Genomic DNA, 17,332 nt, shown 5'->3' with positions numbered 1-17,332 from the left:
TTTTGAAGGAGGACATGGACAGAGATCTTAAATAACTGGAACACTGTATTGTTCTTCCTTGAAATACTCTAACAATAAATAGGGACTGGAACCTGTTGAATCCAGGTGCATTCTGTACATAAAACACTTCTGAAGTGGTGGTGTTGAGGGTAGCTTAGAAACAAGGAAACTGAAAACACTGGTTAAAATCTAAAACTTTTATGGGTAATAATTGAATCAACTAGCAAGTCTATGGAAAATTAATTAGTGAACTGTATATCTAGTACGTGAGAAATACAATAATGCAACATTAGGGTTGAGAATTTCAATTCCAAGCTAAAAAATTTAGAGGGTAAAGGATTTTTGCTTTTTTAAAAATTATGATCAGCGCTCTATGGATAATGGATTTGTGGTCAAATTGTCTACTTTTTGAACAAGTTATTGAATAATTTTACTTCAGATTCTAAAATGTTGTTTGAAAAAATCTGTAGGCCATAAGATTATGAAGTCTGCCTTTAGAATCAGAGTTTATGAACCATGTGTAAACTGTTCTGGAAAAGTCTGTCTGAATCTGCAGATCTCTCACTGCTACTGTTATGGGATAAGTGTTAGCTCCTCTCGTTCATCTGAGCTTGGTGTCTCTGAAAACTACTGATATTTAAAGTGCAGTTCTCATAAGTGATTAAGAAGATGCCATTTTTATATAAGCAACAGATCTGTGTTTTAGAATCCTTTCTACTTCTCACTGACAAAAATAAGTTGTACAGGTTTTATTGGTTAGTTCTTCAGAGCCAGCACAACGAGGCCTATTCCTGTTAATGCAGCATCCTTGGAATTGTTTAGAATTCCAGTAATTTACAGCAATAAAAACAACGGGGATTCCCAGATTCCACTTTGGGGACAATTTTGCTTCCTGGTTTTAAGTGTTAACAATTTTAAAAAAATTGATTTTAGCAGAAACATCAATATAATGTGCTTATCCATCATGGAATATTGAGACACATATGGGGTATGGTGCAGTGGGGTAGCTAGTGGACAATGAAATGTTTATGGTGGCCCTGCCACAAAACATTTATTTCTGCCCCATCCACAAAGAGTGGAGTAATAAGAGAGGCTATGTATCTCTTCTCTGATGTCTAAAGCCTCCCATGGTTTTCTGGGTTCCAAAAGCTGCAGCTGTCAAAACGTCCTGGTTTTCCTGTAGCGTCTACAATGCAGCCTTGTATATCAGTACAAAAACTTGTGGTCTATTGACAGACACCTTTGGAGCAATGTAAATTGAATCAACTATCAAACTACACAGTGTATTGTGTACTAACTTTCATATTTAGTTCAGTTAAAAATATTACCCAAATAAGCCTCAGTTTCTAGTTTTCTGTGATGAAAGGTCACACAGTCTTTTATAATAGCAGCACCCAGAAGTCCAAAGCTTGATTGGATCGCTGCTGTGCTGTATGCTGCACAAGTATGTGGGTCTTGCCACAGATATTGGCTCCAGGGTGCTCCAGAATATATGGATTTTGGTCAGAATTGGGTCTTCCCTTCTGTGCTCACAAAAGGAGGTGGTGATACTGGGATGCAGCTTGCAGGGGCTTGAAGGGAGGGAAGCAAACAAGCTAACATTGAAGAACCAGAGATCCAGTTCCTCTACCCTGGGGACTGAATGTGTAAAATGTTGTTTGTAAAGTGGCTGTGGCTGCGGTAGCCTCAAGAAAGATACGGAGACTTTCTGACAGATTGCAGTTTATCCCTTGCATGCATCCCAGGAGGAGTGGGCATCCCTCTTTGACTTCCTTGTTCTTATCCATTTAAAATGTTACTAGATGAGGGACTACCGAGAGAGAGCTGGACAGGGCTAAGAAGTAGTGAGGAAGGTCCCTACTGCATAGCATAATTTTAATAAACAGTATGACAGTGACTTTGACTAGCATTCAATATTGCTAATACTAGAAGAGGGATTCAATTTTATGCATTTGGGTTTTGCACAAAGGAGTTGTATCAAGTTGCTTTGTAGCAAAACACATTTTTATAAGATTCTTGAAAGTTCTCCTAAACCAACTGCTATTGTGTGATCACACAGACTTGTTACAGTTCTACTGAAATACTGTGTGTTTAAAGCTGCCCTAAAACGATATTTTGCAGTAAAACTTGTTTGTGGAAAATGGAACTTGGTGTGTTTCATGTTTCATGATTATTTTACTTAATGTGATAAAGTAAGGCTATATGGAAGAAAGTGAAAGATGGCATATGGTCAGTTGTTATTTTTTTGTTTTTTAAATGAGGAAACTGGTCTACAGAATATTGGCATGGACTACAGTTGCAGTCTGTGTGACTTTGAAATGAGCAGTTTTAGCAAATACTTAGTGTATTTGTGATATTAGTATAAATTTGACTTAATCATTAAAATCCATGCCCCATGTCCCCACCACTTGAATTTTGTAGATTGTCCATCACGTACATGTGCGGGGGAATGTTTATGTAAAGTCTAGATTCTGCAGAGCACTAAAGGTGATCTGCATGTTGTCTTACAGAATTCCTGTTTTTCTCCTTTTGCAGGGATATTACTATCCGTGATCTTTCAAGGGATGACTTCAGACTCTCAAATCTATGCCTTGCTTTCCCTTTGCTGGGAAAATGAGTGTTTTGCAAGGAAGCCTGGTCTGTAAGGACAGATAATATTGGACTGGTGTGTTTTACAGGGAATACTGTGTAAAATTGAAAACATTACTCATGGTTTCTCTAAAATGTAATTCACTTTTTTCCTACTTCATGAAAATTTGTACAGTGTATTGGGATAGCATGTGCCTGATTTTCAGCAGAAGGTGTTTATGTTGCCCATCTTGGAGTGAGGTTTAGGTGTTCATCAGTTCTACTTAAGGTATCCAGGAGACCATGCAGGCAGAAGCCCATTCTGGAATCTTTGAAAAAAGACGTATGCTAAGTTAGTTGTTCTGGCTTTCCACTTAAGGCACGATCTTGGATCTGATCTCCAGGATGCATACATAAAAGAAACCTAAATGCCAGAGGCAGCTGGCAGTCCCAAAAGCCTTGACTTAAGCTCAGTATTCCTCAACTACATCATGGAATTTTTACTATAATGATTGTGATGACAACAGCTCTCCAGAGGGAGGGATGGGCTGTGATGCATAGACATCTGGTTATTTTAAATAAACTATTGCAAAGCCAGCAGTTTACAGGCTCTTCCAAATTTCTAATTTATGTGGACTGATAATGAGCTTTCTCTCCTTGTCACAATTCTACACACATGATGCAGTTTGGTTCCTTTAATAGGAAGTGCTTGTGACCCAATAAAAGGATTATTAATAGGAAAGAATTCCATAGAGAATAGCTTTTCCCTAGTGCTTCTAGAGGGCACACATAAACAGAGCTTGAATTATTTACCCAAAACCCTTTAATGAAAAATACCTGCATCCCCAGACTGACAGTCATATCCCCTACGATTTAAAGGAATAAAACAGTGATGTACTGTTTTGTGTACTGTATTTTAAGTTGACATTAATTAACATTAATTAACATTAACTTGCTATTATTTTTTGAATAGCAGAAAAGATCATTTAATATATTTGACAAAATCCACTAGTGTTAATATAATTGCTGAATGTTTAACTAACTGAACAGCTGGCAGAATACAAAAGTGTTCATCGGATAAGTTTTGATGAATAGCAGTAAAATTCCTCAAGTAATATAGTTGCAGAGTACGATTTGACCAGCCCTACTTCATTTACTTTTTCTACCTTTTTCCTTTTCCATTTTTACTCCACTGTTTCTGCCTTACATCTCCCCAGTTTGATTTTTTTTCACCGCTTCCCTTCTGCACCCTCCAAACAAACCCTCTGCTTAACTTCTTTTCTAACTTATCCCATCAATCTCTCACCCATTTATCTCCACACACCCATACGTAGTTCTGGAAATTACCCAACACCTATAAGGCAGAAGATAGATGTACTAGCTTTCAGATGGAGTTGTTGTCCCACGCTATTCAGAGGCAATGACCATGTAAGAAACCAAAAACCACTATTTCCAGCTGCTAGGTTTTCAGTAGGGTGCTATCTCTTGGATCTTTCTTTGTGGACTCTTATCTTTCATATCTGTTTCTAACTACTAGATGTCTATTTAAAGCTCCTCTCCCTACCCAACCCTCTCTGCCTCCTGGAAGAAAAAGATAATTCTTTTCCACCACTGCTCCATTAAAGAGCATCCTGACTTCTACAGACTAGAGAACCACTGCACATCTCATAATCTCCTAGCTGCTGTGATGGGGTGTGTGTGTGTGAGGTTTTATGCACTCCTCAACTCAGCTTGCTGCCTGCTGTGTAGTGTTGAAAATTCCTCCAGGTTTCATTTTTGAATTACCACACCACCAGTAATTTGATTATCAGTTTCACTGCTGCTCACCAAGATCTGGAAAACAGCAGTGAAAACTAACATAGGTCAGTTTCCAGTTTTCTGTAATGTGGTTGAAGATCTGAGGAGCAGTGGAGGCCCTAGAGCTGTTTGCAGATTTGAAGACAGCATTGCATTGGTTTAATATTGGTTTTTATTCAGAAGTTATTCTGCATAGCCATGTGGGTGAGAAACTTTTATTTTAAATGAAAATTTAGATTCTGCAGAATGTAATGACACTTGTGAAAATTTCCTGCTCTTTATAGGCGAGTGGATTTTTCAAGTCACTTCATGCAAGTTCTTAGAATGTCAGTGACACAAGGGTAGTTAATAGTGCCATCACATCTGTGGATGAGAAGCTAGTAATGATAGTCTTCCTTTAGTATTGGTCGCCCAGTTTCCTGAGCAGCAGGAATACCAGGTACCATTGTTTAATCTCTTTTGCTGGTTGGAGGAAGGTTCTAATTGGAGGGAATAGAACTGGTGGAACCAGAGTGGCTGCATATACTAGTATATGCCAGCCTCACCACTGGAGATACCTGTGTAAGCATTGTGCTGGTGTGATGATTCTGGAGGTAAGCAGAGATGGAGACTCTAATAAATACTAGCCAGAATCAAGGAACAAGATCAGGAAGCATCAGCACAACAAGGTCCAAGATGAGGAACGTTTAAATGGGAGATACTCCTTGACTGAATTCCTGGAGCAAAACATTCTTTTGGAAACTGAAAGATTTCTACATCATAAAGAATGGACAGCAATGAGTTAGCAAACATGGGATTCATCCACAGTAAGAGATCACGTATTCTAAACTCCTTTATCTTGTGGTAGTTGATGGGGGTATGTAGAACACTCACTCAGTTGAGTAGAATAAGTTGTTCCCCACTCCCTACCTCCCCATACCGCAATCCTTGACCGCAGAAAACAGTCACAGCTCTGCTCTACACATAGATCCCTAACAAAAGCCTTTTAGTTTTTAAGATCAGAAGGGACTGCTCAGATCATCTGGCCCAGGGTTCACAAACTTCACTGCACTGCGACCCCCTTCTGACAACAAAAATTACTTCACGACCCCAGGAGGGTGGACTGAAGGCTGAGCCCGCCCAAGCCCCACTGCCCCAGGTGTGTGGGGGGGGCAAAGCCTGAGCCCCACCACTCTGTGCAGGAGGGCCAAAGCTGAAGCTCAAGGGCTTCAGCCCCAGGTAGGAGGCCTGTAACCTGAGCCCCGCCACCTAGGGCTGAAGCCCTCGGGCTTTGGCTCTGGCCCTGGCCCTGGGCAGTGGTGCTCGGGCTTCAGCCCCGGGCCCCAGCAGTCTAAGCCAGCCCTCGCGACCCCGTTCAGAGGTGCTCGTGACTCTCTTTGGGGTCATGACCTGCAGTTTGAGAACCTCTGATCTAGTCTAACCTCCTGCATAACACAGGTAATAAAATTTCACCTGCAATTCCTGTAACAGATAATTTTTTTACTATATAAGTGAACACTGTCAAGCCCCAATAACTTGTGATTGAACTAGAGCATATTTTTTAGAAAGATATCCCATCTCAATTTAAAAAACTCAGTGATGGGAGAATTTACCACTATCTGTGGTTAATTTTCTTTCTTCCAGTTAGAATATTTCTAACTTCATTTTCCAGTCATTAGGTTTTGTTAGACCGACTTAAAGATCTCTCGAAAATAAGAGCTTCTCCCTGTGAAGGTAGTTATAGATGTGATAGTCACCTCTTTTGATTAAACTGGTGAGCTCATTAAGTCTCTCATTAAATGTTAGTGTTTTTTTTTCCCAACTTTGAATAATTTTTGCAGCTCTTTTCTGAACTATATCCAAATTTTCAACATGCTTTAAAAACTATGGACGTTGGAACTGGACATAGTGGGCTCACCAATACCCTATAAATAGGGCCCTACAAAATTCATGGTCCATTGTGGTCAATTTCACGGTCATATGATTTTAAAAGTCGTAAATTTCATTATTTTAGCTATTTAAATCTGAAATTTCACTGTTGTAATTGTAGGGGTCCTGACCCAAAAAGGAGTTGTGGGAAGGTCGCAAGTTGATTGTAGGGTGGGTTGCAGTATTGTTACCCTTCCTTCTGTGCTGCTGCTGGCAATGGTGCTGCCTTCAGAGCTGGGCAGCTGGAGAGCAGTGACTGCTGGCAGGGAGCCCAGCTCTACAGGCAGAGCCGCTGCCAGCAGCAGCACAGAAGGAAGCACGGCACGATATGGTGTTGCCACATTTACTTCTGCAATGCTGCCTGTAGAGCTGAGCCCTCAGTCAGCAGCCACCACTCTCCTACTGCTCAACTCTGAAGGCAGCTCAGACGTAAGGGTGGCAAAACCATGACCCCCCCCTACAAGAACCTTGTGACCCTCCCCCTGCAACACCCTTTTGGTTCAGGACCCCCAATTTGAAAAATCCTGGTCTCCCCCAGGAAATCTGTATAGTTCAGGGTAAAAGCACACAAAAAAAAACAGATTTCACCGGGGGGGGGGGGGGATGACACACCAGATTTCAGAGTCCTTGACTAATCTTTCATGGCTGTGAATTTGGTAGGGCCCTACATAAACAGAGGAGAGGGAATATTACCTTGATCCACAGTTCTAAGAAAAACACAAAAAAGCAGATGTTGTTCTAGAAATTCTACTTTATATTAATAACCTCAAAACAGTATGCAAATCACACAAACAACCTTAACACTGCCTCTGTAGCAACACCCTGAGAACAACCAGAAACTGAGTCAGCCTCATATATCCATTACACAGATTCATTCTTTCTTTGAAGGTGAATGGGATGCATGTAGCTATGTTTCTTAGAACTGGCTAAACTGGTTGGCCCAAGGTATATTTCAGTTCTGTAATGGGTCATGAGTGAATGAGAAGCTTAGTGGCAGTAGTTCGGTCTGGTGTGTGGGAAACCAAGATACACTTGTTAGTCTTTCGCTAACAAAAAGAGCCAGACTAGCAGGCTCTAGCAGTCCCCAGGCAATGTTTTTGTAGCCGTCCCATGCACACCTTTGTACCTTATTCCTTGTTCTCTCTTTGTCCACCTCTTAGGTTTCCTAGTCTTAATTTTCCACGCTTCCGTTTTCTTGTCTTTTTTCTCATTTAGACCTCAACATGGTCCTAGCTGTGCACACCTGCTCTCACCTCTGCCCCTCCACTGGCCCATCACATTGGTTCTCACAGTGTAGTTGCTCCAGCTGTGGGGAGAGGATTTAGACCACCTGGAGACCCCAGCAGTGCCACTGCAGTGGCTAGACTTGGTATTCAAGTAGAGACTCATTTCTCCAGGAGGGCCTGGTACACTGGCTGAGAGAATGGTCTGAAAGCCCTATTGGGGACTACACAACTGTTGGGGTGGCATGGAAAGCGGGGAGGGGAGAGGGTCCCACGCGAATCCATCTGAAATAGGCTGTGCAGTCTCTGCACTGGCTAAGAAACAGCGGCAATTCCTAAAGCATCCAAAAGCACATTGCTGTGCAATAGCCCAGCGTAGCAACATCCTGAGGTAGAGCTGGGCAAACAAGCTGATGTCGGGGAGCAGGCGATGTGCTCATTTCAGCCTAGTTGGAGGGGGCAGCTTATTGTCCTGTTGCTCAACCTCTCTGCTGGATCAGTGTCTAGTGCTGAGACTCCAGAAAACTGTATTCTCTTTTTAGAAGAAAGTGTTTATAGGTTTAGATTAGCGAATTTTTAGCAGGAGAAACTTGCAAGCAGCCCCATCTCTTGGGAATTTTGTAAGGAGAGAAGAAGCTGATTTATAGGAAAAAAATACTGACTTCTGAGCCATGCTTGGGAAATGAATTTAAAAATTCTGTTCAGACAGAAACAAGAATGAAACTCAGTCTATTGAATTTTAGCTCAGAAGTGTTCCTACATAGGTCAGAAGGTAGGAAGACTTTAAACTCCTAATACACTGAATATGAATCAGGGTGACTGCTTGTTCCATACTTTCCTGAAGATTCATTCTAATTTTATTATGTTGGGATTGCCTGAGCCTGGCATTAATGTCTCAGTCAGCACTGCGCTGATACAGCATCTATTCTACTCTATAAACTTTTGCTCCAGATACATTTCTGTGCTACAAAACTGCAACCCCTTAGGTTTAGTGAATTTAGGAAAGCTGACGGGTTGGATTTCCTCTATTAAAAAAGTTGAATTCATCTGAAACATACATGCTTTGAAGATAGCATTGTAAAATAAGGTGCCTTGCTTACTTTCTTTGATTAGGTTATTGATCTGAAGGGTACTTCCAGAAGAGGGCTGCTGTGACTTTAAACAGCATATTCAGTCACCCCTGCTCAGTTGGTAGGTGCCTGGTTTGCAAGCAGTAAAGCCTCTTTCAGGCATGTATTAGAACATTCCATTTCCTGTTCCCTTGCTGACACAGAGGAGTGTTCCTGCTGGCAGTGATCTAATCATAGTGCAGTAAGAAACATGGCAGTTTGATAAAACATGGTGGAGACAGAGGCTGAGATGGAAGCATATGTTCTAGAAGACATCCTTGAGGTAGGAGTTGATTTACAAATTGCAGTGAAATTGAAAGCCAGAAGAAAGAAATCGATCAACGGGAATTTGCTTACGAATTACTGAGTTGAGGGAGGAGGGGAAGGGAAGTTATGCATTTAAGCAAGGCACACAGTCCTTGTTCTGTGAGATGTCCTGCTCAGATGGCTACTAAATTAGCTGAGAATTAGTATGTCATTTGTTTGATTATAAATTATAAGTTGGGGGTGCATGGTAGAGAGGAATAAAAGAAAGAACCTCAGACTTCATAAAACGCCTGCGTGCTTGTGACCTTTAGATTAACTCATTAAAAGGTGGGGTCTGCAAAGCAGCTTGCAAAGGCTTTAGTATCCTGTGTCTTACACAATTAATTTACATAAAGTCCCGAAAGTGCTTATATTTTGCTGATTAAAGAAGCTGCTTGTTTTGTTTGTATCTATTATAAATTATTAAATGATGAGAATTGCTAAATTGCTATATGTACTTTGGTCCAGATTGGAAATAGTTATCTGGCTAAATACAATACTTTTTTTGTTTCTAAAGAGAATCAGGATATTTATAAATCCTGAAATGCTAAATTTTGGTGATTTCCTTGTCAGAGCATGAAAATATATAATTTGATATTTTACTGTTTTAAAGGATCACAATTGTTAATCTGATTCATTCTTCCTTTGTATATCTCTAAAGAGAAACTACATTTATGTTTTTTGTCTGTTACTGAGTAAATGTTTATCAGTTGAATTTTATGCAATCTAAAGATGAAGGGAAGAAATAACCATTTCTGGTTTAATTGGTCTAGGTTAGAATACGATATTGAGTTATTGCAGATCTTTAAATACCAGTTAGATTTGCAGATCTGTTTTGTAGGCTAATAACTCCAAGGAAGGCCAAGGATGTGATTATTTTCTCTTTAACATGTGCGGTACTGGTGTTGAGAATTCTCAATTACTATAATGCTGCTGTGGGAGGGGTTGGGGGAAAGAGGGAGGAGAGAGGCCTCCTGCGCATTATAAAGTGCTGCATGATCAATGAGCATTTTCTGGAGCCCTTGTGTGTGCTTGGAGCTGACATTGCAGTAAGATTCTTATAGCTTCTAGCTGTTCTGCAGAATGAAAACGGATTGTGCTGTGATTCTTTTATTTCATCATTATTTCAATCCACTCTTGAATTGAATATGCAATAGAGATACTTAATTTTTACTACTACTTTCTCTCTCCACCTTAGAAAATATTTGTGGCCTCGTTCTATTTGACTTTCTTTATAAAGAACTAGATTCTATTTCATTAAGTAAATGACAACTCCCTTTTCTAGCTGTATCTCCAAAATGCTAATTAAATCTTCCTAGCAATACCCATGTGTTAGCTTTTCACTGCTCCTATATTTGTTTTTATGTTTAGATTAAGCCTGATGTTTTAAGCAATATATTCCTTGGTAATTTATAGAATATGAAAGTGAGTAGAAATAATAGTTCAGATTAATCTTTTTTTTGATTCCGTAATTCCAGTTTTGTAAGCAAAAATGCATTAAAATAGCCTTTTATCCTTACTCTGGATATTTTCAAAAGTTCAGTACACTCAAGAGTTCTATCAATAATGTACATTTTCTAAATATTTGGACCTTTGGGTGATGTGTATTTTTGGCTTAAAAGGTTTTCAATTTATATTCATGAAAACATTTGGTATCAATGTTAAACTAGTTCTGGAAATTGAGGTTAACTCCATTGTTGCCAGACTATACACACACCTCCATAATAATTTTAATGGATCATAAATTCAAATGAAAAGATATCTGGACTCATGCATTTCCCAGACAACTGATAGATTGAAAGGGGTTAACTTCTTTTTCCTATTACGTATAAAATATTTTTGCTTAAAATGTGTCATTTGCTTTCTTTGTTAGAGGTAGGGAAGATGAATGTGTGAACTATAATGTGCCTGATCAAACACATTATGTCTTCTCCATAATTAAGCTAAATATTTAAGTGCATATGTATCATGTGAACCAAAGAGGAATATATATCTGTATGCATTAAAGATTAAGTGGATTACTGAGAGGTATTTAAATAAAAATCAAAACTGTGCTGTTTCCATAGAGTAAAATGTTGTAATTATACACATATATTAGATGAGTGTATCAAGTTATTTACCTTGCATACATTCATTGTGCCCCTGTTTTTTGGTAACAAAACAAATCCTGTTGATATGCTTTGACCCAGTTTCTCACTGACTTTTTATCAGCTTTGGCGAGCTTAAATAATAACGCTTCAAAGTTACTGTGTTTGTCCAGAATTACTTGTGTATAGGTACTTTTAAACTTTATACTGAGTTTGTAATAGTTCATTTGGAAATTCTATGTCAATATGAAATACTTTTTTCAGTAAATGTTTTTTATAAATTTTAAGTATCTTTTTCTGGTGCTCGTTCTCTACTCAAGTTCAACAAACTAAAAATCATAAACTCATTAATGAACCTCATTGTATTATTTCAGGAATTAGATTGGCTATGCATAATCTTTTTTATATATTTTTATTTGAATTATGAGATGGTACTACAATTTTTTTAAGACTGATTTTAGTTCTAGGAGAAATTGGAATTTTTTATATTTAATCATTTTCTTTAGTAAGCAAGTATTTTTAGCTATATCTTTGAAGGTATAGAATTTCAGTTCTGCGGGAGAACTGATTTCTACCTCTGTATTAATAAAATGTGTTTTATGTAAGAATTTGTTACGGAAGCTTTCCTATTTTTAAAGCATCATTTACTGCAGGAGAAACCTGAAATTTTACTTGTTTCATATTTGCTCACACATGATACGGAGTTGAAAAATTCAAAGATCCTACTAAGTTTGGGTGAATAACAGTCCTGGGGTGAAAGTTTGCCTGACATAAATTTAGTGCTATCGTATTGAAGTCATTGAGGTTACATGGGGATAAATCAGGGCAGAATTTGCACATTGGTCTACATGTAAAATGTCTAAGGATCCATACTTTGTGAAATTTCAGTCCCATGATAAATATGCTGTTTTCTCAAACTCTTAATATTAATTATTAAAGATGATGGGAATTTTCAGATGTAGCATATTTTAAAACATGAATCTATTGCTTGTTTTTCATAACTTATTACTAGGGCTGTCGATTAATAGCAGTTAACTCACACGATTAACTCAAAAAAATTGATCGCGATTAATCGCAGTTTTAATCACACTGTTAAACAATAGAATACAAATTGAAATTTATTAAATATTTTGGATGTTTTTCTACATTTTCATCTATATAGTATTCTGTATTGTAATTTTAATTACAAATATTTGCACTGTAAAAATGATAAGAAATATTTTTCAATTCACCTCATACAAGTACTGTAGTGCAATCTCTGTCATGAAAGTGCAACTTGCAAAGTAGATTTTTTTTTTGTTACATAACTGCACTCAAACAAAACAATGTAAAACTTTAGCGCCTACAAGTCCACCCAGTCCTACTTCTTGTTTAGCCGATTGCTAAGGCAAACAAGTTTGTTCATGTTTACAGGAGATAATGCTGCCCTCTTCTTATTTACAATGTCACCAGAAAGTGGGAACAGGCGTTCGCATGGCACTTTTGTAGCCAGTGTTGCAAGGTATTTACGTGCCAGATATGCTAAACATTCGTATGCCCCTTCATGCTTTGGACATCATTCCAGAGGACATGCTAATGAAGATCATTAAAAACATAATGCGTTAATTAAATTTGTGACTGAACTCCCTGGGGGAGAATAGTATGTCTCATGCTCTGTTTTACCCACCTTCTGCCAAATATTTCAAATCTTGGGTGATGACCTAACACACGTTCTTCATTTTAAGAACACTTTCACTGCAGATTTGACAAAAGGTAAAGAAGGTACCAATGTGAGATTTCTAAAAGTAGCTACAGCACTGGACCCAAGGTTTAAGAATCTCAAGTGCCTTCCAAAATCTGAGAGGGACGAGGTGTGGAGCATGCTTTCAGAAGTCTTAAAAGAGCAACACTCCGATGCGGAAGCTATAGAACCTGAACCACCAAAAAAGAAAATTAACCTTCTCCCAATTGGCAACTGACTCAGATAATGAAAATGAACATGCGTCGGTCTGCTCTACTTTGGATGGTTATTGAGCAGAACCCATCATCGGCATGGATGCATGTCCTCTGGAATGGTGGTTGAAGCATGAAGGGACATATGAATCTTTAGCGCATCTGGCATGTAAATATCTTGCGACGCTGGCTAAAACAGTGCCATGAGAATGCCTGTTCTCACTTTCAGGTGACATTGTAAACAAGAACCGGGTAGCATTATTTTCTGCAAATGTAAACAAACTTGTTTGTCTAAGCGATTGGCTGTACAAGAAGTAGGACTGAGTGGACTTGCAGGCTCTAAAATTTTACATTGTTTTATTTTTGAATGCGGTTTTTTGTACATAATTCTACATTTGTAAGTTCAACTTTCATGATAAAGAGATTGCAATATAGTATTTGTATTAGGTGAATTGAAATACTATTTTTTTTACAGTGCAAATACTTGTAATCAAAAATAAATATAGAGTGAGCACTGTACACTTCGTATTCTGGCTTGTAATTGAAATCAATATATTTGAAAATGTAGAAAACATCCAAAGTATTTAAGTAAGTGGTATTCTATTGTTTAACAGTGCGATTAATCGCGAATAATTTTCTTAATCGCTTGACAGCCCTACTTACTACCAATCAGCACTTGAAAGTTTGTGTTTAAATAGGTTCTATCAGATACTGCAGTGGCACTTATTTTGGGCAATAAACTGATGTCAGAATCAGGGTAAGTGCCTCAGTGCGGCATTGAGTGGGTTATTTGGGGGAGTGGGGAGGGCAGCATTTTTTACCCTAAACCAAATAGGTAATGATAGTAAAGGAAATACTGACCAAGCAAATCTTAGTATGCATTTCAAGCCTTGTTCCACTGTGAAATGTCCCCTTGAATATATTGATTAAAGAATCTTGTGGTATGCAAAGTCTGTTCCTTGTTTTTTGTGCTTTTGTCTGCTCATTTCTCTAAATTGTTTATGGGCAAGGTTGTTTCAAATAGAATCCTGATTAACATTTTTTTTCCCTCCTGTGGTTTAATGAAGCTCTTGTAACCAGTCATTACTTCTGCTTCTGAATCATTTGTAGTTTTAGATAAGGTTTTAAATTTCAGCTGCAATATTTTGGATATGCTGTGCTGAAGGGAATATTTTGGTATCATGCTTTTCTTTAAAGATACCACACTCACAGGGTTCTTAGCCTGGGAGCACAAGATCCCACTGTAAGACAGGGGCCCTGTCCCAACTGGGCAGCCAGGACCTGGTAGAGAGAATCCCCGGGAGCGATATCTTTAAAGAAGCAAAATAGTAGGTAACTTTTTTCCCTCACAGCTACAAGAACTCTTTTTATGCAAAATAAACTAGAATTTTAGTCTAACATGTGGATGTGCTGCAACCTTGACTCAGATTTGGATATAGTTGCTTAGCTCTGACGCCAGGTCTACACTACAAAGTTTTGCCATTAGAGTGATGTTCGTTAGGAATGTAAAATTACCCCCTGACCTGACATAGCTATGTCTGCAAAAAATCCTGTGTAGACACATTGTATGCTAACAATGACTCTTTTGCCACTATAGCTAAATCATGGTTTAAGTATGCAGCCAAAAGAACTCTTGCTGGTACACGTTGTCCCTCTGCTAGTGGGCTTTGCTGGTATAGCAATACTGGAAAAGCCTTTTTAGTGTAGACTAGCCCCAAACTGCAGCAAGCTCAGAATCCTTTCTGGCAGCAAGGAAGAGGTCATTTAGAAAGCCATTATAGGAAGAGTGATCTTGTGGTCTATACTGTTCTGAGACTTGGGAGACCTGGGTTCTCTTCCTGACTAGGATTCAGACTTTCTAAATCACTTTCAGTCTAAGCGATGTGCTCATATTTTCAAAAACGGGTGCTGGAAGCTTAGCTCCTGAATCTCTATGTAGCCACCTACCAAAATCCCTGTTTTTCAAAAGCACTAAGTCCGAAGCAGTTCCCATTGACTGTGTAGGTAGTGCTAAGTTCTCAGCACCCTTGAAAATCAGGTCACTGGCTTAGGCCTTCTCTAAACACAAATGTTCACTGGTTCAACTGAACTAAATTGATCTGGGTGAAATGCAACTTTTTATGTGTAGACACTTTTATTTTGATTTAAGTACCTTGGACCTTGTCTACACACGCTTTGCACAGGTTTAACTAAATTGCTTTAGCCAGTGGAAGCTACTGTGTGGACTGTTGTTTTGGTGGCTTATTTCAGTTTCACTTAAACCTTGGCTTGAGCTGAACCATAACAAACCACTTCTTCAAGTGTTGGTCCCGGTGTGTATTCCACTGTGGTGTAGGCCTGCACTCCATGTGCCTGAGACTAGAAGATTCTTGTTAGGAGTGTCCATTGTGTCTGTGCCTGTGCTCTTTCACTTCTTATGCTTTGAACCGAGGCTATAAGGGGTGGTTTGGACCAGCCACCTCTCTAGTTCCTTCTTACCTCCATGTGGTCTGAGATGGAACGCTCCAATGTCCTCAGAGCTGTACAAAGCTTAAAATAGTTTATTAGATAGTTTTGGCTATTTTAGTTTAGACAGTAAGCAACTAGGGAGTCCTTCTCCACCCCCTTCTGGGGTTACTTCTCCTCACACACACCTTTTTTCATGGCATGGACATCAAACTATGCCCAGGATACTGGGATAAAAGCTGTGTCCACCAGAGGTTCTCGTACTGCCTGGGTGAAGTGTGCAACTCTGACAAGTGTAGTATTTGCCACTTCTTTCCCAGCCACACCTGCCAGGCATGAGAGTTAAGGCTTAGGAAACATCTAATGGAGTGGCAGATGAGACCCCTGTTTGACCTAGACTGGGCAGCACCCTCATCCTCACCCATGCCCCACTATTATGCAACAAATTGCCTTTTGTATAGCAAACTAGGTGTTGATGAGCCACAGTTTGGAATCCTAAACCAGCCTGACTGTTTTGAGGCTGTAGAATCTAGCCTGTGCCCTGTACCACTATGGTGAGTCTTCTAAAAGCTTTAATATAGAATAAAGGCCAAATTGCTTGATCACCTTGTACCTAGTGGAATGATAGTTAAGTGAGGGATGGGGAGCATTTTATGCTACTTTGGATGTAAAATGTGTGGTATGTCATACAAAGGAGAAAAAGTAAACCGGTCGCTGTAACAGAGCTTTAAAAAAACAAAACAAAACAAGCCTTGTTTTGTAAATGTGCATTAATCTTACAACATTAAACTTACTTTTGATCACTCAGAATTTAAAACAGATTTTAATTTCTGTATTCGCAGTTGTCACTTGTACCTCTTTATTTCTGTATTAACAATTTGTAGCATCCTATTTTCCTTTTGTTTTCCTTTTTTCCCTTCTTCTACTCTCAAATGAACAGATCCTTTTCCAGATCCTCTTTTTAGAGTTCTTTTGGGTTTTATTCTTTTAAAAACTTTTTCCTATTAAATATCAGCCCTGGCTGCTGATGTGCCCAAGCATTTGTTCTTTCTCTGTGCAGTTCCTATATGTACTGTCAGCCAGTTTCACAATTTGTATGGGAACAGTTTCTTTTCCTAATCGTGGCAGATACTCTAGCAGTGGTGTATTAAGTCCATGATCAAATGGATTGAAGGGCTGGGCCATAATCATGACCAATCCCTGCCCCCAAATTATTCAGTATTAAGTTAATAGGGCTCTTAAGTTTTGTGTAGCATCTCTGGAATTTATTCATAGATTCAAAGGCCAGAAAGGACCATTCTGATCATCTAGTCTGACCTCCCATTGAACACGGGTCGTAACGTCTCCCAAATTTTGTTTGTTTAGAAACCCTCACATTTTAAATAGCACTCTTTTCTCCAACTTCCATTTTACCCAGCAACTTAATTTGATACAATGTTTACATAATTATGTTGACAGATGTTTGTACAGCACTTTGAACATGTAAAGAGCTGTGCATTTAGCACTATACAATGACATTAATAAGTTGGTTGTCAGCTGAGACTGAAGTAGAAATGGACTTTATATTCTAATGCACAGTCAAGCTAAGGCTGGATACATTGCATGTATCGCATTTTATTTTGAATCAAAGTGATGATTGCATAAATAACCGTCATCCAATGGCTAGGTATGCTATAGCTTTCCTTTGGTTAAAGTAACGAGTCTCGCTCATGTCACAGCTACAGTGCTACTTTGTTGAGCAGGGTGAGTTTGTTCTGAGGTCTTTTTTTCCCCCCCTAAGAGCAATCTGGACTTCAAATTTTCAAACAGATATGACACTTACAAATGTAGAGTTGAAAAATTAGTCTGAGGGGGAGGGGAGTAGAAGTTGTGGTGCCTGACTTGAAATTTACCTGACATTTACTAGCAGGAGGGACTAATCCTACTAGTTATAGGTAGTAAATAGCAATCATGTTCT

The 17,332-nt window shown here is 38.9% G+C and overlaps 1 protein-coding gene across 6 annotated transcripts in view; it reads left to right on the top strand.

The window, feature by feature from the left end:
- The window catches only part of ANKRD17 (ankyrin repeat domain 17), a 144,848-nt gene that overhangs the window by 28,400 nt on the left and 99,116 nt on the right, over positions 1-17,332 (top strand). For 2 of the 6 annotated variants that reach the window (XM_054030158.1, XM_054030157.1), the window contains exon 1: positions 8,630-8,888. The exons of 3 other annotated variants lie outside the window; for them this stretch is intronic. In XM_054030158.1, coding sequence (XP_053886133.1) covers positions 8,835-8,888 — 54 coding nt within the window. In that variant the 5' untranslated portion in view covers positions 8,630-8,834. Of the gene's footprint in view, positions 1-8,629; positions 8,889-17,332 lie in introns of those variants that run through there. One more of the 6 variants, XM_054030161.1, reaches the window with a different exon arrangement.

Source organism: Malaclemys terrapin, chromosome 5 (genome assembly GCF_027887155.1).
Source record: "Malaclemys terrapin pileata isolate rMalTer1 chromosome 5, rMalTer1.hap1, whole genome shotgun sequence".
Classification (NCBI taxonomy): Eukaryota; Metazoa; Chordata; order Testudines; family Emydidae; genus Malaclemys; species Malaclemys terrapin.
Note: the sequence above shows the minus strand (reverse complement) of the source record. Positions and strands in the feature narration are given on the sequence as shown.